General features: G+C 29.8%; 1 protein-coding gene across 1 annotated transcript in view; it reads left to right on the forward strand.

The window, feature by feature from the left end:
* The window catches only part of LOC141526507 (uncharacterized), a 1,028,588-nt gene extending 1,003,294 nt beyond the window's left edge, over positions 1-25,294 (forward strand). Inside the window, exons 10-12 of the mRNA XM_074241542.1 lie at positions 12,379-12,435; positions 12,516-12,602; positions 24,756-25,294. Coding sequence (XP_074097643.1) covers positions 12,379-12,435; positions 12,516-12,602; positions 24,756-25,294 — 683 coding nt within the window. The remainder of the gene's footprint in view (positions 1-12,378; positions 12,436-12,515; positions 12,603-24,755) is intronic.
* The last annotated feature ends 267 nt before the right edge of the window (positions 25,295-25,561 follow it).

The raw sequence follows: 25,561 nt of genomic DNA on the forward strand, positions 1-25,561 counted from the left end.
GTCCACTCCTCGCTGAGATATCGGTCTTCAAATGGAAAAGGATCTTTTTGTCTTTGATTATCGATATCTCAGCAACCAATGATCGCACAGAAAGTTAAAGGTGGGTTTCAAGAACTTGAATGAATTCCCTTAACGACTGTCCATTGTTTTTTCGAAAAAACATTTTTTCTTTCCGTCACATGAATTTGAAAATGCAACAAAAAAAGGGCTTTTAGTGGTTTTTTGGAAAATCAAGCGCTGGATCGAAAATATTAAGTAAACCACTAATGTTAAGTGTGCCTTTTACAGTTCAATATGTCCACAAAAACCCTACAAAGAATCAAATTAATCCAGCCAGCCGTTTTTTTGTTTCACTTGATCGAATTTTTGAAAAAATTAAAGGATCACGTTTTTTGCTCTGAAAAGCTCATAATTTTTAAAAATGAGAAAAAAAATTGTTTTTTCTAGCTTTTTCCACATTTTTGTTCCAGAAAGTGCTTAAATTGAAAAAAAAAAAATTTTTTTTGAAATTTTTTCTCTTGAAAAGTTTAAGAAAAAAATTACCGCCGGCATTAGCGTTATCCAAAGCGTACCACGTGAAGGTCGCGCGGTCGGATTTACGCTTCTGTGTGTGTGTGTGTGTGTGTGTGTGTGTGTGTGTGTGTGTGTGTGTGTGTGTGTGTGTGTGTGTGTGTGTGTGTGTGTGTGTGTGTGTGTGTGTGTGTGTGTGTGTGTGTGTGTGTGTGTGTGAGGTATTTCAGGAGAATTGAGACCCGGTGGCTCGTCAGTTCCACCGTATTTAATGACTCCAAACTCATTCTCTGAAGGTTTTTGTTGGTTCAATACCGGGTATTATCACCCCTGTTTTCAATAACGGCTCTCAAACGTTCAGCCATGTTTATGCAGACGGTAATTTGAGGCTGCGGAATGGTATTCCAAATGTGCTGAAGCGCGCGCTCCAAAGCAGCTAAGTTCTGCAAATTTGGATACTCTCTGCGCAACCGACGGCCCATTATGTCCCAAACGTGCTCTATGGGGTTGAGATCTGGACTCATTGCTGGGTGTCGCAACAATGTGATGTCATGCCGCTCAAAGAAGCGCCGGGTAATGTTGGCTGTGTGTGGACGTGCATTATCTTGCATCAATATGAACGACCTCAGATGTTGTCGTCTGCGCAGAACAATGGGCCTTAAAACCGATATCTCAGCGAGGAGTGGACGTATCAGGGTGTTTAAAAAAAGAAATTAAAGCTAAATGAACAAAGTATCCGATCCTTATGGTGGTTAAGCTAAAAAAATTTTTTCCACGCCCGTAGACCAAAAAAAAAAACTAAAAAAATTTTGAGAATTTTTTTGTTGCTGGTTTTTCTACGATTACTCAGAAACCGCGGAGGCTACAAAATTTTGAAGTTCTAATCCAAAAACTAGACACTTGGAGCTACAATTTCTTTTTTTTTATTTCCTGTACGACCATTTCTCTCAAAGTTACGGCCTGGTGAAAACTACCGAAAAATTTGGAATTTTTTTATGATCCCTTAATTTTTTCCAGTAGTGTATTATATTCCTTCTGGTGTCTATGCACATGTGCTTTATGCATCTCTATAGAATATTTTTACCAGAAGTAAATGTTATTATTATTATTATATCCTAATGGCTATTATTATTATTATTATATCCTAATGGCTATTATCCTAATAAGAAGTATAATTTTGAATTTGATGTATTTGTATGCAGTATTTAACTTAACATGTAATATTCATAAATAAATATTACTATAATAATTATTGTTATTATTTAATTATTGTGCATTGACGTATTTAATCTAAATTAACAATTTTTTTGATTAAAAAAAAAGCGTTAAAAATTTCTTTATGTATATAAAAATTTAAAATTCCCATTGATCATCTGGTTTATTGATTAATACTGAAGATTAAACGATTCTTAGTCATATTAAGTTTTTTAATACTACTAGTACTATAAAAAAAAAAACTAATTTTTTGATCAGGTATTGAGCTCTTTAATTAACGAACATACGACCTTTTATATAATAATATCTTTGCCTGCAATAATCCATTTATATGTGACTTTTTAATTTTGCGCGGGAAAAGTACAAACCTTAAAGTAATAATGTTAAAATTTTTATATGAATACAAAATTTTTCGTATAAACTACTAAATATTCTTATATGTCTATATTCTCAAACATTTTTTTCTTATTGAATTTTATTTATTACCAAAACTAAACACAGAACAATCTAAGCATTGTTTGAGTTCTACTTTCTTCGGATTAGTAGCTGTTCAAGGTCAAGAAAATTTTCATTGGACGGTGTACATATTTTATGATCTCTTGGTGATTGCCTGTAGGTGGCACTATTATTCAATTGAGCGGGTTTCAAATAATCATAATTTTTAGATGATACCTAATATAATTATGCGTTTGATGCATTTAGTTATTCAGTAACAACAGTTTCACTAAATATTTTGAGAATGCATAATAATCCTTTACTAGACGGGGGATTAAAGCTAAAAAAAGATATTTCGCAGCTTGCACTTACACCTGTCAGGGGCTGCGCTGAAAATATTTTTACATCAACTGTAGCTTCAAGAGAATAATTTGCTATGAAAAATACAGCCATTTCAAGATTTAGGTTAGTAACGTAGAAAAGTGAAGTAAAATCTTAGAGAGACTATCACAGATGTTAATAGAATAAAGTGTCGTTGCTGTACTTATTTTGTTATTTATTGACTTTTCAATTCGAGTAGAACAGTATTACATTTGGACAATAAACTTTTTAAATGATAAAATATATCAAAATAAATTCTTTCAAAAGAAATTCTTTCTTTTTCTTAAATTTCTATTATAACAGTAGTTCATACCTTATTTTCCTAATATTAATTAATTGAAAAAATATGAAAAAATTGTTTAGTTCTATGAATCAGAATTATTTCGGTTCAGACAGCGTTGAATATAACTGCTTAAATTTTGTCCCTATTATAATTTTTTATTTAGATATCTCTGCATAGGAACACTTTTTAACAATAATAGTAATTATAATACTGAAAGTATTATTATCGGTAATAATAAATTGATGTTAAAAATGAAAGCAATAATAATGTTTATCATTAACATTATTATTACTAAAATGATTGTTGTTATTAATAAATCCGAACAAAAACAGTTTCACTGTAAAAATTTGCGCCAAGTCCACGTTCATAAAACTCATCTCAATAATATTAGCACTTTACAAAAAAAAATAAGTCTCGTTTCAAAAATTTTCATTCTTTACAAAAAGATGTGAAATCCGAACAAAAACAGTTTCACTGTAAAAAAATTGCGCCAAGTCCACGTTCATAAAACTCATCTCAATAACGTTTGCACTTTACAAAAAAAAATAAGACTCGATATAATAATTGTCATTCTCTACAAAAAAAGTGAAATACAAAAAAATACCAAGAAACTGTCATAATGTTAAAAAAATTGAAAGAAAATTTGTTGAAAATTTAAAAATTAAAAAAATTTTTTTATCGTACTTGGCGCGCGTCATTGAGTACCCCAAATTTTTTTCAGGATAAATAAACATCCTTTTAATGATTAAAAATTTATAATTAAGTCAACCTATAAAATGCATGAATTTAATTAATCAACTATTATTATTTAATAATAAGTTTTACAAAATTTAGGTAAAATCGACATGTCATACGTATGTTATTTGAAATTTTTTAATCTTCCAGACATCATTTATGATTTTACTAAAACGCCCTCTCGTGTTTGGTTATGAAAACTACTTCAAAGTGGATACAATTGAGTGCTCTAGAAAATAAAACCTATGGCCGACTAAATCGAGAAAATGCGGTGTGACTGCCAATCAAAAGGTGTTAATTACAATAAAACTAAGCTATATCAAGTTTCTTCATTGAAGCTTAATGGCAGAGCTGAAAAAAATTGAATCCAAAAATTTTATACAGGGTGTCTCAGAAGTCGTGAGCCACCGGACAGGGTGTGGTAGAAAATTGGATTCTGAATAGAAAAGTCCTTTACCATTTTTCGATCAGACCCATAGAAAAATTACTATAAATTTATGAAAATAGACCAATGAGGAGCGCGGTTTAGCGGCAGAACGGTAGGCGCAAGAGCGAGCGAGTGGAAGCGCGACAGGCAATGAGTGCGCGCTCGCTTGCACACGTGTGATATCATTGCTCAGTTATAGCGGGATGCCCGCATGCAATAATAATGATCAATGATACTCCTGTAAATAAAAAAAAATTAAGATTAGAAAAATCATCCCATAGACAGCCCCATAAAATAAAAAATGTGCGATTTTTTGATAATTAAAACTCAAATTTTCGGTGTCACCGAAAAATGAAAAAAAAAAAAGCCAACAGTCATATTCAATGATACCCCTATAATTAAAAAAAAAAAGAAAAGTTATAAAAGTACCCCATACACTCTGAGATACAGCCCCATAAAGCCAAAAATTTGCGATTATTTAATGATGAAATTCAAATGATCAGTGTGCACTTGAAGTTAAAAAAAAAAGCAATAAAAATAATCAGTGACACTACTGTAGACCAAAAAAATTGAAAAAAAATTAAAAACTACCCCATAGACAGGGAGATACCGCCCCGTAAAGCAGAAAATTCGCGATTATTTAATAATGAAATTCAAATGATCAGAGTGCACTTGAAGTGAAAAAAAAAAAAGCAATAAAAATAATCAGTGACACTACAGTAGGTGAAGAAAATTTTTAAAAATAAAAACTACCCCATAGACAGGGAGATACAGTCCCATAAAGCCAAAAATTGTGCGATATTTCAATAATTAAAATAGAAATTTTCGACGACTACTCAAAATTTCAAATAAAAATCTAGGACTAATAGTTAACTATACCCATAACAATCAGAAAAAAATTAAAAATTACAAAAACCACCCCATAGACACTAAGATACAGCCTAATAAAGCCGAGTATTTCGGGATTATTTAACATAAAAATTAAAATATTCACAGTGCATTCGAAATAGAAAAAAATACCAATCAAAATTATCAGTGGTACTTTTGACCATCAGACAAATTTAAAAAATTGTAAAAACACCCCATAGATACCGAAATATGACTTGATAACGCACAAAAATCGGGATTGCTTAGAAATTAAAATTCAAATTATTGGTGCCCATTGAAAATCAACAAAAGAAACCTTTTGTACTTATCGATTAAACTCCTGTGTATCGAAAAAATTATTATTTAAAAACCACCCCGCAAACTCCGAATTATGATCCCATTAAGCTGAAAATTTCTGATTTTTTAGTAATTAAAATGCTACTTCTCGGTGTCCGTTGAAAATAAATGAAAAGTATGAAAACTCATTTTCAGATATACTCTTGTAAGCAAAAAAAAATAAGATTTGAAAAAAACACCATACACTCGCGATTTGTCGATTTTTATTTGACGTAAATTGAAATTCTCGGTGTCCACTTAAAATAACAGAATTACAATAATCTTCCTATCTAATGTAACCTCGGTCATACACAGATATCAAAATTATGGAATCCACCCTATAAACACCGAGATACACCCCCATAAACTGGCGATAAGTCGATGTTTAATTTACTTTCAATGAAATTCTCGGTGTCCACTGAAAATAACAAAAAGAAAATAATCCTTCTATTCAATTTAACGTCAGTCATACATAAAAATATCAAAATTATGGAGTCCACCCCATAGACACTGAGATGCGCCCCCATAAAGCCGCGATTTGTCAATTTTTCATTATTTAATTTGAAATTTTCGGTATCCACTGAAAATAAGCCAAAGAAAACTATCCCACTTTCCAGTTCAATCTTCGTCATGAATTAAAAAAAGAAAATTTCGGAATCCACCCTATAAACATCAGGAGACAACCCTATAAAGCCGCGATTTTTCGATTTTCCATTGATTTAAATGGAAATTCTCGGTGTCCACTGAAAATAACTTAAAAAAAATTATCGTACTTTCCAATGTAACCTTTGTAAAGAATTGAAAAATCAAAATTTAAGAATCCACCTCATAGACACTGAGATACACCCCCATAAAGCTGCGATTTCTCCATTATTTGTGAAGTTAAGTTGAAATTCTCGGTGTCAACTCGGAATAACTCAAAGAAAATTATCTTTCTTTCCAGTTTAACCTTTTTATGAATTAAAAATCAAAATTTTGGAATCCACCCCATAAACACCGAGAGGCAACCCCACAATGCCACAATTGTTCGATTTTTTATTGATTTAAATTGAAATTCTCGGTGTCTACTCAAAATAAGTAAAAGAAAATTATTGTACTTTTTAATGTTATCTCTGTTATAAAATAATAAATCAAAATTTTAGAATCCACCCCACAGACACCGAGATACATCCCCATACAGTCGCTATTTTTCGATTTTTAATTGACTTAAATTGAAATTCTCGGTGTCCACTTAAAATAAAGAGCATAAACTCATTCCACTTTCCAATTTACTCTTTTTAATAAATGAAAATATCAAAATTCAAGAATTCACCCCATAGACCCCAAGATACGCCTCCATAAAGCCGCGATTTATCGATTTTTTGTAGATTGATATCGAAATTTTCGGTGTCATATGAAAATTTGAATTTTAATTATTGAAAAATCGCGAATTGTTGGCTTTATTTGGATGTTTGTTAGTGTCTATGCGGTGGATTTTCAAGAGTTAAGTTTTTTTATGTTTTTAAGGGTGTAATTTAAAAGTACAATAGGTTTCTCTTGTTGTTGTTAAATGGACACCAATAATTTCAATTTCAATTACTAACAAATCACAAATTAGCGGATTTATGGGGTCCTATCTCGCCGTTAATGGGGTGTTTTTTTCAAATCTTATTTTTTTTTTGCTTACAAGAGTATATCTGAAAATGAGTTTTCATACTTTTCATTTATTTTCAACGGACACCGAGAAGTAGCATTTTAATTACTAAAAAATCAGAAATTTTCAGCTTAATGGGATCATAATTTGCTTATATATATTTTTTTTATATTATTTTTATTTATATTATATTTATATTATATATATATTATAATATAATAACCATATTATTATTATTATTATTATTATTATTATTATTATTATTATTATTATTATTATTATTATTATTATTATTATTATTATTATTATTATTATTATTATATTTAATTTACAAGCATGTATGGAATACACTCACATTTTATGCTTGTAAAGGTGGATCCTAGGAACTCCGCCGTCCATCTTACGGCATGAAATAAATTATTTTTATTTATATTATATTATATATTATATTATATATATTATATAATATATATAAGTTTGCGGGGTGGTTTTTTAAATAATAATTTTTTTCGATACACAGGAGTTTAATCGATAAGTACAAAAGGTTTCTTTTGTTGATTTTCAATGGGCACCAATAATTTGAATTTTAATTTCTAAGCAATCCCGATTTTTGTGCGTTATCAAGTCATATTTCGGTATCTATGGGGTGTTTTTACAATTTTTTAAATTTGTCTGATGGTCAAAAGTACCACTGATAATTTTGATTGGTATTTTTTTTCTATTTCGAATGCACTGTGAATATTTTAATTTTTATGTTAAATAATCCCGAAATACTCGGCTTTATTAGGCTGTATCTTAGTGTCTATGGGGTGGTTTTTGTAATTTTTAATTTTTTTCTGATTGTTATGGGTATAGTTAACTATTAGTCCTAGATTTTTATTTGAAATTTTGAGTAGTCGTCGAAAATTTCTATTTTAATTATTGAAATATCGCACAATTTTTGGCTTTATGGGACTGTATCTCCCTGTCTATGGGGTAGTTTTTTATTTTTTAAAATTTTCTTCACCTACTGTAGTGTCACTGATTATTTTTATTGCTTTTTTTTTTCACTTCAAGTGCACTCTGATCATTTGAATTTCATTATTAAATAATCGCGAATTTTCGGCTTTACGGGGCTGTATCTCCCTGTCTATGGGGTAGTTTTTTATTTTTTTTCAATTTTTTTGGTCTACAGTAGTGTCACTGATTATTTTTATTGCTTTTTTTTTAACTTCAAGTGCACACTGATCATTTGAATTTCATCATTAATTAATCGCAAATTTTTGGCTTTATGGGGCTGTATCTCAGAGTGTATGGGGTACTTTTATAACTTTTCTTTTATTTTTTAATTACAGGGGTATCATTGAATATGACTGTTGGCTTTTTTTTTTCATTTTTCGGTGACACCGAAAATTTGAGTTTTAATTATCAAAAAATCGCACATTTTTTATTTTATGGGGCTGTCTATGGGATGATTTTTCTAATATTAATTTTTTTTTATTTACAGGAGTATCATTGATCATTATTATTGCATGCGGGCATCCCGCTATAACTGAGCAATGATATCACACGTGTGCAAGCGAGCGCGCACTCATTGCCTGTCGCGCTTCCACTCGCTCGCTCTTGCGCCTACCGTTCTGCCGCTAAACCGCGCTCCTCATTGGTCTATTTTCATAAATTTGTAGTAATTTTTCTATGGGTCTGATCGAAAAATGGTAAAGTACTTTTCTATTCAGAATCCAATTTTCTACCACACCCTGTCCGGTGGCTCACGACTTCTGAGACACCCTGTATAATTTCAGATGATTTCACCACACCACGATATTGATAGTTATGTCCACTAAACATTTAAAAAAAAACTTAAAAACGGATTTTTTCACTGAAACTCATAATTAATCGAGTAAGCAGTGTTTTTAATGAGTTGAGTATGCTTGACTAATGTAAATTTATAAGTATAAGAATGTATGAAATCATATATTATGTAATTAGAGCTGATCAGCCCGAATATGTATAACTATACATAATTACATAAATTCGAGCAAAATCGTTTTTTCTCGGGTTGACATTCTTCCGAAAAAATTTGGAGTACTCAATGACGCGCGCCAAGTACGATAAAAAATATTTTTTTTTAATTTTTAAATTTTCAACAAATTTTCTTTCAATTTTTTTAACATTATGACAGTTTCTTGGTATTTTTTTGTATGTCACTTTTTTTTGTAGAGAATGACAATTATTATATTTAGTCCTATTTTTTTTTGTAAAGTGCAAACGTTATTGAGATGAGTTTTATGAACGTGGACTTGGCGCAATTTTTTTACAGTGAAACTGTTTTTGTTCGGATCAAACTCTCCGACATTATTATTACTATCATTACCATTATTATTATAGTTTTTATCATTGCTATCAATGTTCTCTTCACTATTATTATCACTATTATTGTTATTATTATCATAATTGCTGATATCTACATCCATGTCTTCGACATCTTCTAAAATTGGTTGAAAATTATATGAAATAAAACCACGTCGACTGGAAGATTTTTGTCCCAAATAAAATAATCTTTTTTCTTTGTCCAGTATATTTAAAACATCCGCATGAGCTACATCAAATAGTTTATTTAATTCATCCTGAAAAACGGATTCCTTTTTTTTTGAGACTTTGACTTTTTCATTTTACGGTTTTTTTGTAAATTCTTCCATCGATTGTGATTTGAGATTAGTTTCAAAAAAGCAGATCTTTTCTCTCTTGTCGGGATTTGTGCCACACACCAAATTTCAAAAACTTTGTTGATAGTGATTGATATACTTTCTTTAACTGAAAAATTTTTCGTATCAAGATAATAAAATAAAAGCGACATAACCTCTTTCAGAGAGGGTAATTTTTTTCCAACTAATTCACTTAACACATCACCAATCAAGTACACTGTTTTCACCATTATGGTCACAAAATTTATAACTAATACATTTCAACTAATTAAATTAATAATATAACGGATTGAAAAAACAGTCAGTATCCATGAACAAAGACAATGACGAGAAGATATAGTAAAGCGTTGAGAGCAAAGCAACTAAATGAAGTTAGTACCGAACAACCAGGTTTAGCAACACAGAACTTATTAGCTACCACACTCAAATTAAATGAGTATAATACTCTGTACCGACAGAGCTAAATAAAGCTCTGTTGATATTTTTCAAATAAAAAACATTTGATCAAGTTTTATAGTAGATTTAATTGATTTAACGTATTTACAGAATTTTCATATTATTTTGAATAATATGCAATGATGAGTGTTTGGTAAGTTTGTGTAATAAGGAACTTTACATTTTCCTCTTACAAAAATTTATAAATTTTATAAAATATAAAATAAATTTGTTATAAGAAAGACCAAAAAATCATTTATGTGACATTTTTAACGTTTATATTTATATATTAGTGCATTTCGTGAGTTAAGTATTGAATTAATTAGTAAAAAAAAAAGTTTACAGTCTCAGGATAACGGAATTAAAGTAATTTAACATAAAAAATAATAAAAATATAGCATGTGATATTTTTTTTTGTAATTTTATTGGAAAATATTTGAAATTTTTTATTAGTGTTATCTTTGACCGCGGATATCTTTGAAGCCGTTAATCTGAGAAACTTTGATCTTCAGACGTTTTTTGTAGAGCGTAAAATTTCCTACTAATATCATTTTTCAGATTGTTGTTACGATGAACCGTTCCAAAGTAATAAAAATTAAAAAATTAAAAAAAAATTTTCCCGTGTTATTTAATTGGAAAATAAAGAAATGGATACAGGCAAATCTTACTATTGATATTAAGAGCTCACATGGGCGCCAAAATTTTTGTTTTTAGGTATACTATCAATTTTTAGACACCAAAAGAAAAAAAAATTCGTCTTTTTTTGAAACACCCTAGTATATATATATATATATATATATATATATATATATATATATATATATATATATATATATATATATATATATATATATATATATACATATATAAACTTTTGAACTAATGGTATTTTCTGAATCAGCTTGACGAACTGAGTCAGAAAATAGCAAAATTTTTCGAAAGTTGCGTCATGAGGACAAATGCAATAGTTAGATTTCTATGAAATCTACTAAAAACCACAGAAAGAGACCAGTACCAGGAGTAGGCGTCGCGAGACGCAACATGGACTGGATTGCGCAACAAGGAACAAGTAATGCTCATGCGGTTCCGATTCAGTTATCTCCGTACCGTCCACGAAGGTAGAGAGAGGATTTTTCTTTAGTGGGAACGAATCCCACACTATCGACCATCATCTTTCGATGATAGCAGTGTCGTTGGAAAATTTTTTTTGCTTCTCTATAAAAAAAAAAAAAAAAAAAAACATTTACTTCATTTATTCTGTCTAAATTATTTAATTGTCTTTGGATAACTGAACTAATTTTATTTTCTCCAAATTACTTTTATTATATTCAATTTAATTTCTTTAATTCAGTTATAACTGAGGATTTTGCTCAATTTTATTTTCAGTATAAACTGAGAGATTTCAGTTTTGACCTGGAGATTCTTTACTTTTAGTTTGAGCGCGAGACAAGATAGCAGACTCTCTCAAGGTCGTGAATTTTTGTATCAAATTTGTGTGTCTAATTCTTGTAACGAATTCCACAAATTAGCCAATTTACAATTCAAAGCTAAATGATTAAATGAGACAACTAAACAAATATTTTCTGATCTCAATTTTAGATAAAGAATGTAATGAAATTTTGCGCTATATTTCTTATTGAATTATGTACAAGATTTAAATGAATTCTTATTCCGAAAAATTTGCTTAAATTGCTAGTTCACGTCGATTCTAGTTTACGGTGAATTAAACGAATTTACTGAAAACCCGATTATCTGAGATCAATTAGTACACATGACACTGAGATCTTGAATTAACAAACCGAAATTATTCCTAGAATCATTAATTAATATGTTTGTAATTTGTTCTCAACCTAGCGATTGTAAGCAAGCGCAAAATGGCAGCGACTTTCAGTGGACAGAACGGCCTGGCAGAATCCGCATACCCAAGAATTAATTAAGACCAGATAGTGGTACTTGAAGTTATGTTAATATTTATTTCGATCCTCGATGATCTGATACTCCTTGTCTTGCGTACTGGTGTAATTTTTCATCTGTGAGGTAGACTTGGTTGGCAGCAAAACTTAGGTCACCGTCTCTTGCTCGTCTCGATAATTATTGTTTCTGTAACCGCCAATCAGCATAAGTATTTATCAAAATACATAATTAATTTACGCAAGCTGATATTACAAGCCTATTAAGCAATTAGATTGATAAGATTTTATCACTCTGTTTCAACTTTACAAATTATATGTAAACAATTTTTTCGAATTTTAATTGGTTATAGAGAATCGCGTATGACCATATCAAATATTTAATTGGATTTAATAAATACATGATTCAATATTATTAAATATAATTATATAGGGCTATATTTTATATATAATCATGTATAACCAATTTATGTACAAACATTTTTTTTCGGATAATGTCGTTGTTGAATGATAATTTGGTTTTTCAGTGTCTACACCGCCTGCAACAAGCCCAAATCCTACTACTATTGAAATACCAAAAAAATGTAAGTAGTTTGCTTTTTATCATTTTGTTAAAAATGCAATTCTTTAATTTTTAATGACTATATTTTGATGTTTTTTCAAGATTCGAATGCTTTACCAGAACTGAATAATTCCATCGATGAAAATCCAAGCTCACTTATTTTTTCTGAAGAAAAGGATGCAAGGATCGGTATGTATTTGGATTAGTTTAAAGTCAATTGTATCTTATAATCTTCAATATTACTACCCGTGAAAAAAAATTCTCATACTGTCATACATGCTGATATATGGCCATATAAAAAATTCACATATATGTTTTGTAACAGGCCGCTCTGAGCGCTACCTGTTGCGAGTAACTTTATTAATAAATTGTAAATTAATATTTTATTTTTCTTTAGTTGACCGTCCTTGGTAGATTCGCCGTGGCCGTGTCGCACTCGCGTAAGAGATTAGACGATCGAAGCTCGATTGCGTTCAAAAAATTATTTTCAACGACGAGGTATAATTCTAATTAATTAGTTATAAGCTAGGTTGAGTATTGTTGATTGTACATTCGTACAGAAAGACGACAATCTCTTAACCCGAGGAAACAACGACGAGAATTATCACTGTGCATTATTACCGAGAAAAATGCTACTCCGAAAAGCCATGACAAGTGATTGGTCAGTCATCGGAGCCGAGTCGACTGCGCAGGCGTGAATTCATCGATAGCTGTTGAAGACGCCTATTATCCAGCCACAATAAATCAATCATAGCGTCGATAGATCAAATAATAAGAGACGCAGCGCAATCTGTCAAGTTTTGCCGATAACCGCTTGACAGGAGAATGAGGAAAAGGAGAGAATAAAAGTAAAAGCAAATTTTCCGGTCTTCCACGTGCTGACGCTGTTATGGAAGAACACATATTTTTAACCTCGAAAATTTTTGGGTTTTTTTTTATTAACTGCCAAAAATTCAATCAAGCGTAATTTATAAATTTTGTTTGTTGCGGATAAGCGATTCTTTAAATTGCTAATTTAATCGCGAATACACCCAGTGTTACAGCTTTTGTTTTATTACGCCGTGTTGTTATGATGACAATTTTTCCACATGTCCCAGAAGAAGTTTATACCTAAACGAGGAAGTTTGAAGGAAGTTTGAAGGAATGAGAACGTTCTCTCCGTCAAACGTGTCATTTTCATCGTCGTACATCGGTCGTAAGCACCAATCAACGACGTGGATGCCGAGGTTCGACCGCCGTAATAAATTTTCAAAGAAAACATCAGCCGACCAGGGTAAGTGGTCTTCGTCTATTTAGGTAACTCGAGACGCAATTGCAAGCCTCATAAGCGAAACGTTGAATCACGTCAAACACTTAAATCAAGTTAAATAATCTGTCAGGCATATGAAATACATTTCAATAATAATGATTTTGTTTAACATAGTAAATAATTCCATTAGAAATAATCTTTCCTGGACGTCCATATGTTTGTGCTTATGGAATTATGTATGTGACAAGATAACTGGTCGAAAAAAGTATCGTACGGGAATAATTTTTTTTTATCATCTAATTTAATACTCATTGATTTTCTCAATTGATATGAGCGTTCAACTCACTGTCGTTTGATTATTATTTATAACAAACTAAGTCACGACTGTGTATTTGTATATCTATCTATACATTATATTATAGTATGTTTTTTCTCACCTTCGAATTATAGCATCACCAAACCATAGTAGAGTTTTCTGTTCTTCATCGTTTTGTTTTTTGTTATTTATTTTAATCAATTTCATTGTGAAAATACAATTATGAGGCGTGTACTTTTGAATTTTCCCAACCTTGTTAATAATTCATTCAACAAATTAGAAAATTTATTTTTACAATTTATCGCCGCCGACAAACAAGAGTGCCATATTTTCGGAGTTGTTGTTTGTTTGTTTATTAAAATTAATATTTCCGGCCCACAAGGTACTCCGGTACCGGCAACTTCATTGTTGGTTGTTGTTATTATTATTAGTAGAAATTTGTTGTAAAAATCCTCTTTAAAAAGAGAATTAAGAAGGGTTAAAAAACGACTTATTCTTAATCCTGTTTGATATTCTTCAATACTCTCAATCCTCCATAGAATTGAGGTCCTACTCAAAATGGATTCTTTTTCATTCTCCTTCATCCAACGAAACAATTATCATTATTTTAAGATTAAAAAGGGATACAAAAGGATTCAACATTCCAATTCAAACTTATCCTTTCTTACTCTAAAAAAATGCAGCAGTTTCGGTTTTCTATTCGAAAGAATAGAAAAGAATTAAAAAAAGTTTAACACTAGTTAATTCTTCTTAATTCTTAAACGATATTATAATTTCGTTCACGAGGAATATTCAAAAGAATAAATAAAAATTTTAAAAAGTTTAATACTAATTAGTTCTTTTTAATTCTTAAGCAATATTTTAATTTCGTTCTCGAAGCGAATATGGAAGAGTAAAAAATAATTGAAAAAAATTTAATACTAAATAATCCTTTTTAAGACCTAAATAATTTGGTAATTTCAATATTGCGAAGAATTGAAAAAAAAAAGAAGAATTAGAAAAAGTCTTATACCAACTAATTCTTTTCAATTCATAAACAATTGTTACGTCCAAATCACTGGACATAAATTATTTACATTTATTTTGGTCCTGATATTTTTCAACCACTAGACCGGGAACTCAGAAGTATTGAGAAAGGATATCGACGGTGTTCGAGACCGAGACAAATAACTAACAGACGTACGGTAAAATAAAATTTTTGTTAAATAGAAAATTTTTATAACTTTCAAAACATCTGCACAACTGTACAAGAAAATTCTTTAACGCTCTTAAATTTATGATTTTATGAACATTTTCCTGTTTTCAAAAATATTTTATTTCATTTATTTTAGTCTCTACAAAATCTAAGAAAAGACTTTACGTTAATCCTTTACTATCAATTTTTTTTTCATCTAAGTAGGTGTCTATTACTTCATATTTGGAACCCCCATAAAAATTATTTATGACCTCAGTAAAGAGCATGAGATAAAATAAGTCCCACGCTAACTGACCCTTTTGGGCCACTAACGCTATCTCACTCTGTCAAAGCATGTTTCTCTATCTAAATTTTTCACCTTTACTATCGACATATAGACAACACCCTTTAAAACGCCTATAACTTTTCTTAACCAATCAAGAAACGTAAAAACATCCCTTTTTAAATACAGTGACTTAGACAGTACGAAAGGAAATTAAACTTTGAAAAAATTACAAAATTACAACAAAAATTACGGTCTACCGATAACCGTAAAACAGTATCTATACATACGGAACGTCTCCGCAAACGCCTTGCTCCCAAAACTTTAAATTTAATTTCACTATTTTATGTAATAAATTTGTATTAGTTAATCTTCGTTAATTTTTTATAAATAAAGAAATTAAATTAATATATTGGTTAATCCTTAAATCAAAAATAAATTAAAAAGTACATCAACACAAATAAATAACCTCCTAACAAATTGTCGTAAAAATCTCTACGCGACAGGCGGAGACTCGAATTTTCGGGCGTTTCCCAAATTACTATTGGGGGAAAACAGTATCCAGTTAACTGTCTATTTCCCGTAGACTCTACCCTCTCTTCCGGGTTTTCTACCCTCTCTACCCTCTTTTCCAAAATGTTCGCTTGAACTCCCTTCCTTGGGTCCAAAGGCATGATGTGCCTCTCTCTCTTACTTATAGGCTGATATTGTATCTATGTATTGGTGTACGTGCAAGCACTTTACATGCACACAAATACATAGTTTCTTATTTAACTAAATCTTTCATTTTATTGATAATTATTACTGACTCATTTAATCTTTTTTTTTATAGATAATTATAATTATTCATTATTCTTACATGATTATTGTTATTATTATTATTATGAGTTTTTACTTGTATACCGTTTTCTGGTTTTTTCAAGTCTGACTGTCTCAGTGTCTCCACATATAGTCTTTTTTTTTCAACTCTCTATTATCAACATATGCTCCCCGCTTTTTGTATTATCAACACAATTGCACGACTCATGATGCGAAGCATCAGAGAGTGCTATACGATCGAAAAATTTTTTTCGCCTCATTTTGGCGGCTATTTTTATTATTATAGCCTTGTTAGTTCACGGAATCAAGATATTTTGCATACTATTGTCGAGATAATTTAATGGAGATTAATTCCATACTTTCTAAAAATTGATTTACTGCAATAGAAATGGAAAAAAACATCAAAATAGGTCAAAAAATTTTCCTGTCCGTCATGTATAAAACCCCGGAAATACTGTAACTTGTGAAAAACTCCATTATTTGAGTTAAATTTTTTTTTTTAATTCTAATCGACGATTGTAGGTCACTGAATGCGTATGATTAATTAATTCAGTGTCGTTTAATTGCAATTAATAAAAAACGAAAACTACAAGACTGTATATCTATATATATCCATGTAAAATTAACATGGATGGTGATATATCTATATCTATAGATGGTATGTCTATTTTATTCCACCAGGGTCACCTGTGCATCATTTTCCTAGTACAGCTGTTGTTTTAAAAATTTTTTTTTCTTTTTATTTTGCACTACTCATGTATTTTTTTTTCGTTATTTTTTATTTTTTTTTTTGTAATATTTCATAATTAAATGAGCATTATGAGTCGTGCACTTTTGGATTTTTCAAACTTTTCTTTCAACTCTTATTATCAACATATTCTCCACTTTTATTATCAGTATATTCTCAACGTCTTTTTCTTTATAATCACATCTGTTCTTACTTTCAAATTCTTACATATATCTTTCATTATTCTTCATGCGGTTGTGGACCGACTTGTGCTTTCTGTACTGCATTTACCCTATTTCTCACCCCTTTCGATCGGTTGTTGGAATAGTGGCGATGGGAAAACCACAGAGAAAACCCATGCCAGTACAGTTCGGCTACCGGAGCGACCCCCGACAGTTGATGTTGGAACTTCTCTAACAACCGTCGGGGCTCGAACCCTCGCCTCACGGCATGATGTGCGACCGAACCAACGGGATAATGACTTAGTCCACTCGGCCATCATGCCACTCTTATGATTATTGTTATTTTTTGATTGTTAGTAGTTATTTCCTATTTATGTTAATGTTATTTAATAATTAGTTGCTAACTATCATTATTAATTTTAGTTCTTTAAAAATGATTTTGTTTTAAAAAATTTAATTTTATTTTTCTCTTAAGTTTAATTCCATTTAAACGTTTAAAAATTTCAAAAGTTCTTGTCCATCATACTGTCAATACAAAGGGAAATGAAACTCCCATTTACTAATGTATTTAAGGTTTTTAATCTTTTAAAGACTTGAGTCTGCCTAATGACGGGAAATTTTTGGAGAGACCGGACGAGACACTTAACGGGTTTCTCATTACTAATGTCTACCCGATGAAAAAAGTTTTTGTCTAATTAAATATGATTATATATGTTTATATATATGATCATATATGATTATATATAATAGGGTGATCCAAAAAAAAAAATTTTTTTTTTCTTTCAAACAAGCTCAAAAGTTTCGTTTGGGTGTAAAAAAAATCACTGTGAAAAGATGAGCTCTTAATATTATTATTAAGGTTGTTCTCATCGCATTTTTTTAATTCCCATAAGAATAACATGGGAAAATTTTTTTTGCTTCTTCTGATTTTTGTACCGTTCAAACGACTGATTAACTTATAGATTGCTGTTCTAATCTGTATAGAGAATTGAACGCTCTACAAAAAAGGTCTGATAACATTTTTTGATTTGTCCACGCGTTCAAAAGTTATTCAAGATCAAAGTTCAATTGTTCAAAAATTTGATCGAATTTTATAAATCATACCAAAACTGTTGGTTTCAGAGTCAAAATAAAAATCAAATTTATTGTCAAATATAAATTAGACTTCTGATACATGTGGTCATCGGAAAAAATAGATTGAAAAAAAAAATAAATAATAATAATAATATTTATTCCATTGCTATAAGATGGAACATAAATAAATAAATATCTTTACAAAAATTTTTGTAATTTCAGATACAAATGGTCAATTTGTTCTTTTAAATTTTCAATCGATAAGCACTATTATTTTCTTGCTCCGTCGATAAAAAAATTATTTCGCAATAGATGGAGCTCAGAGCTTCAGAGCTATGTTATTATTATTGTTACGTCGCGATCGCTTTAGTAATTAAGTTCGTTGTATTTGGGAGATGCAAGTCATCGGTAAACGTGCATAGCTCTGTTCATGCGGCCATTAAAAATACATTAAATAATAACAATATAAAAAAAAAAATATATTATTGTACACTCGTCTTGCCTCAATGATGCCTGAGTCATTAGAGTATAGACGTACAGAAGATATTTTTCCCGAAATATATTTAGAAGATAAGATAAGACTTTTAGTTGTTCAAATAAAAAATTAGGAAGACCTAAACAAATATAGAAAACGGAAAAATATCTTCGACTGCACGTGTACTTAGACTGCATAGAGACTAAAAGAGAAACTTCTTTTAGAACCCATAATAAAATAAGTTACGACTAGGATTAAGATAATTTTTAAATAATATACTAGAATTTTTCAACAACCGAGCAAATAAGATAAAATAATTTTTAAATGATAAAATAAAACTTTCAAAAATAAAATAAAATAAATTTTAAATAGTAAAATAAAAATTTTTAAAAAGCAAATAATAATTATTAACAATAAAATAATCAAACAAATAACAATAAAATAACAATCTTGAAAACATAATTTCGAATAATTTTAAAATAAATAATCGAACAACAAAATAAAATAATGTTAAACAAGCAACCGAACCAGTAATAACAAAAACAAATCTCTAAACAAAAGATAAGAAAATATCAAAAGCAACTAATTTAGAATAAGTTCTAGGAATTTAAATAATATTAATAAACAAAATTTTAATGCACAAATTAATAAAAATAACCTCTAACAGAATTCCAATTTACAAAAATAAAAACTTATATGAATAAATAATTTTAGTAAATAATCAAATAATAAAGTTTAAACAAATAGCCGCGCATGTAGATGGATGCGTAGGTGCGCATACCCATTAGGGTGGGTCAAAAAAATCGAATAATTTATGTTTGACTTTATACTCTGAAAAATAGGTTCATAGACACCTAAAAAGAATTCTCTCCAAGTATAAGCTCTTAATTATAACGGGAAGGTCCTCCGCTTTGCGGGTTTCTATTTTTTTCGAATAATCAGATAAAAAAATTTATATCTCGCTTCCAACTGCTTGGAAAAATATTCCGTGGCATAGATTTTGTGAGAAATTGAATGCTTTACAAAAAAGGTCTCTTATGACTTTTTCAAAAACTCAACCGATTAAAAGATATTCATAGTTGAAGTTTGGCTATTTTAAGGAAAATATTCGTTTTTATTATGAATTTTATAAGTCGATGAAAAAAAATTATTTCGGATTGCGGAACTCATGATTTTGTAGGAAATTTACTGCTCTACAAAAATGGTCTCTTATGATTTTTTGATTAAGTGAAGCCGTTACGAGATATTCATCGTCAAACATTAACGAATATCAATATTTCCAGTTTTTGATCAATAATTCGATAAATTTTAATTTAAACTATGAGTTTCAGGAAAATTTACATAAATTTGAGTTTCGATCGATAAAAAAATGTTATAAACAATTTTTTTAATATTGTTTTCAGTCTTGAGCTTGTTTGATTGCATTAAAACAAGAAATTAGAGCATTTTTTCGACATATAGCCAATGATTAGTTTAATTTGAAGTGAATGACATATTTCTTTGTCAAATTTAATATGAAAAGTATTGAATCAAGTGAGAAACAACCAGTATTTAACTTTTTTATAGATAAATTTTTTATTGAATTATCAATTGCAATATAATTGTCTATATTTTTAACATAACAGTACGCTATTACTATAAATAATTTCTTTTATTACAATTTGGGAATGTTTTTGATGTTCTTTGACAACTTGCAATAAGTACTGGAATTGTTCTTCATTTTTTGTCAAGCATTGATTATATTCACTGACTAATGCAACAGCTCGCTCTGCTGAATCATTGACAACTTTTAGTTGTTGAAAGTATTCTTTATTTTCGAGATAACTCTCATTAGTAGGCCATAATTCAACATCGACATCAAGAAAGTCATACGGTAGATCGAAGATTTTGAAAAGATTTAATGACTTTTTAGACACAAAGTCACTTAGAGTTCTCTGCGCCAATGAATTCAAATCTTTTTAGCAATTACAAATCTTTTAGCTTTAGAATCTGTACCTTCACGAGTATTAACAGCTTCAACAATACTTTTTTACTTCTAATGGAACGCCATCGTCAAACAGTGATAAAATGGCAAGTTCATCGCTCAAATACCATAAGTGCGAAATCATTTTTTCACACGTAGCTGAAGAAATCAAAGGATTGATATGTTTGTACTCCAATAAATTTTTCATAAACTGCAAGTCATGATAAGCAGCAGTTGTTGCAGAAGTTGATGAAAACCAAGCTTTTAAATACAATGTGACTATAAAAATACAGAAATGACGAAGACCATGCAATTCTTTCTGAGAGAGTTTGAATTCATCTCTGAATAGATACATTTTCAAACTATAAATGGCCTTAGCCATCCATCTAGCATGATGAACAGCACCAGGACGTTTGAAAGAAATCTTTTCTTGAGGCATTTCTCCAAGGAAAATCAATGATAATTCCAATAATTCTTTATCTAACTTATTATAACATTTCTTTATCGATCGAAACTCAAATTTATGTAAATTTTCCTGAAACTCATAGTGTAAATTAAAATTTATCGAATTATTGATCAAAAACTGGAAATATTGATATTCGTTAATGTTTGACGATGAATATCTCGTAACGGCTTCACTTAATCAAAAATCATAAGAGACCATTTTTGTAGAGCAGTAAATTTCCTACAAAATCATGAGTTCCGCAATCCGAAATAATTTTTTTTCATCGACTTATAAAATTCATAATAAAAACGAATATTTTCCTTAAAATAGCCAAACTTCAACTATGAATATCTTTTAATCGGTTGAGTTTTTGAAAAAGTCATAAGAGACCTTTTTTGTAAAGCATTCAATTTCTCACAAAATCTATGCCACGGAATATTTTTCCAAGCAGTTGGAAGCGAGATATAAATTTTTTTATCTGATTATTCGAAAAAAATAGAAACCCGCAAAGCGGAGGACCTTCCCGTTATAATTAAGAGCTTATACTTGGAGAGAATTCTTTTTAGGTGTCTACGAACCTATTTTTCAGAGTATAAAATCAAAAATAAATTATTCGATTTTTTTGACTCACCCTAATACCCATCCAGCTGCATAAGGGCGTGCCCTAAGTATTTTTCGTTGAGAAAAGGGATCAAAGAAGGAAAAGTCCTTTTCCTATTGGACGACGATTTTTCCTCCCCACCTAAGGCCCTATCACAGGACCCCGAAAACGAAACTGGATACTACTTGGTTTTTCCTTTTTTTTAAAATAAAAAAAGTTTAGTTCTCATCCTGAGCCAGACTCAGAGGTACCGACTCTTATAGTCAAGCAAATTTCAATTTTTTTTTTCTTTTCAAATTTCATACACCGCTAGTGCAGGCCTCCCCATTCAGCGCAGTGTATTAAATACAAAAAAAAAAAAAACAAAAAAAAATATTTCTTCAAATTCAAAATACAAATAAATTCACAATTTAAAACGAGTTACACTTTAAAACAAATTTGAAAGTAATTTCCAAGTGCAAGGAGAATTTAAACTTAGTTCAAGTGAAATCATACACCAGAATTTAAACCAGGTACTGTACATTTTCGTTTACCATTCCATCTCAAAGATTTTATTGGTTCCGTAGCGTATCGAAATTTTTTTTTTTTTTTTGTTAAACGATTAATTGTAGACAATTTGCTGTGAAATTTTGGCAGTTTTGCAATATATGTATTAAATACAACTATCAACTTATCATTTCAATATAAACCAATTAAACTTCTCCAGATCCCAATCTATAGGTTTTGTAAGAAACTTGGATTAAAAACAAATTAATAATTACTACGTTAGGACGTAACATTATGATAAACATACTGAACCAAAAATTTTTGTCCTTAGCATTTTTATTTTAACAAAGTCAGAGTTATTTGCAGTTATTATTATATATAACATAATATTAATTAAAAAAATTATTTGAGCTTAATTTCAAGTTGACCATGGATTAGTTGAGTCGTATTGTGAGTGATCCAACTGAACATTTTAGTGGACGCAAACTTCCTAGTTTGGTAGAGGTTATGTCGGTATTTCTCTACCAAAAAAAAGTTTTAAAATTTCAACATAAACACAGTATCAATTTGACAATAACGAAAGTTCAAGAAAAGTGGTCCGAAGCTGGTATTTCAACGTGTGGTGAGCAATTTGGGCGAAAAAAACTTTCAAATTTATTATATGAAGTCAAAAAGATACAGAGGAATTATAAGCGCAAAAAATCAGTAGCACAAAAGAAAGAATCAAATTTTTCTCAAAAATTAAAAAATTTATTTGATATCGCCAAACTGAACGTCACTAAATACATTGATGAAAAGAAAAAGTTGTTCTTGGCCGGGCAAAGATAAAAAAATCGATTCGGATTTATTGATAACACTTTAACACAACAAGAAGATCAAAATCAAGATATAATGGTTGTAGATTCGGCTGGTAAGTTTATATTACAATTTAAACTTACATTGATAGAAAGATTTCTTAGTATTTAAGAAGATTTCTTTGTATTTAAGAAATCATTTCTTAAACATGCCCTTGCAACCTTCACCTCACTCTGGAATCACTCTGTATTCAGAGTCACAGTGAAATCATATTGAAACCAGTGTGGATCCAGAGTGGTTTTATGCCTTTTTTCCAGAGTCAAATCACAGTGAATCCAGAGTGATCCCAGAGTGAATTCAGAGTAATCTCAGAGTGAATTCAAAATGAAACTAGAGTGTTTTCAGAATGTCTTGAAAATGTTTTCAACGTGGGTTTAGCGCTTTTCAGAGTAAATTCGAATAATTCTCAATTTTGTCCTTAGTATATTTATGATAACTTTAACACGAGTGTAGTGTATTGAGTTTTCATAATTTACCTAATTATATTAACAGTTAGACGACAAATGGTTAATAAATTGATAATCATATAGCATTTTTCGACTACATAATTAACAACCATTTCATTCTACAAAATAAGAGATAACAAATTTTGTAATTTGAAAATACTTTCAATTAGTTAAAGGTCTATTTTTATCTTTATTATATTAAATTATGAAGTCAACAGGTGAATTTAGTATTATACATTATTAATTGGTTCCCTATTTAAAAATTTTTAAATGTTATGAATTTTTGTATGACTTAAAAAGATTTTATTTTGAAAATAATAGAAATTCACATAGGGATCAGTTTGATCCCGGGAAAAAAAATTATATATCATTCTATAGAACCATATATAATCTATATATGATTTCATATAATTTATATATAACTATATGTCTTTACATATGTTTGTTTTTAAGATTATATGTAATTATATAAAGCTATATATAATTGCAAATAATTTATATATAACTGTACGTCACTACATACATTCGTTTTTAAGATTATATATAATTTTTATATAACTACATATAATTACATATAATTTATATATAACTATATGTCATTACATGTATTTGTTTTTAATATTTGATCGAGCTAAATTTTAAATTATTTTAATTTTAAATTATTAAAATTTAACCAATTAAATAATTGTCTTCGAATAAATTAATTTATTAATAGTTAATAAATCTTTTTATCAGTGTATATTGATAATTAATAATTTACAAACGAAATAAAAAATTTTGTTCATTACGCATTGATCGTGTATACGATTTGCATTACTTGTAGTTGTTATAAACCCTGATATTCAAGTAATTCTCATCGGTAAACTGGTAAAGAATTAGTCTTTCAAGCGTCAGGTCCCAGATTCGATTCCCGAGCGTAACAGTTGTTTTTTATTTGATTCCACTCTGGCTTTAGTCTGGGTTCACTCTGATTTTATGCTGGAAAATAGGCACAAAACCACTCTGGAACCATCATGATTCCATAACGTTTCCAGAATTTTTTCAGACTGATTTCAGAATGATTTGAAAGTCGCAAGGGCATCATTTCTTTGTATTTAAGAATTATTTCTTAAATACTAAGAAATATTTTTTAAGTGCTAAGAAAAAATGTTACAGAAATAATTTCTTCAATGCTAAGAAATCCTATCAGTATACTTTCTCAATCAACTATGATTATCTGTTTTATATAAACAACTTTTGATATTTAGATGCAGATGAACCTGCTGTTGATATGATGCTTGTTACCCAAAAATCCGCAGCATTACTATCTGGTTTATCAGCAACAACATCCAGTCAGACATCAAATGTTGTATCTGACTTTGAAAATCAGCTAAGTCAACAGTGCCAACCAAACAAAATTGATGTGATGACACCCGAATTATGTACAGCACTAGATCGAGCAAAAGTAACACATAGAAATGCTACTTTTGTTTTAGCTGCTACTTTTAAGAGCGTAGGAATCGATCTTTCTACTCTTAATTTAAGTTACGGTACAATTTATCGAACGCGCATCAAACATAGATCAAACATTGCGCAAGATTTGAAAAAAGAATTCCGTTCTGATGATCGTTATGTTGTTCACTGGGACGGTAAAATTTTGCCCGATATAGCTGATTCACAGTCTGTTGACCGTTTAGCAATTCTACTTTCTGTCTCTGGAGTTGATCAGCATCTTGGAGTCCCTAAAGCTGATAGTAGAACTGCTTATCAACAAGCTTTAGCTATTATTACGACGTTTAATCAATAGAACATTGCTCCTTACGTAAAAGCAATGTGTTTCGATACTGCAGCTATCAACACAGGTAAACTTTATTTAATAATTACAAGTACTTACGACATTATTATATTTAATTTCTACTGCATGACTTCAGCGTGAGCGTAGGTATGCTCTCCTCTCACTTTAAAATCAAGATCTCATGTTTTTATATATTTTTATCTGTTCTTGTTGTAGGCATTTATAAGGTACATAGTTTTTGAAGTTTTTTGGACCACTACATCTGGTCCTAACGTCCCG

This window comes from Cotesia typhae, unplaced genomic scaffold (assembly GCF_013202065.1).
Source record: "Cotesia typhae breed Kobodo isofemale line unplaced genomic scaffold, CoteBio_Ctyphae contig_34, whole genome shotgun sequence".
Taxonomy (NCBI): Eukaryota; Metazoa; Arthropoda; class Insecta; order Hymenoptera; family Braconidae; genus Cotesia; species Cotesia typhae.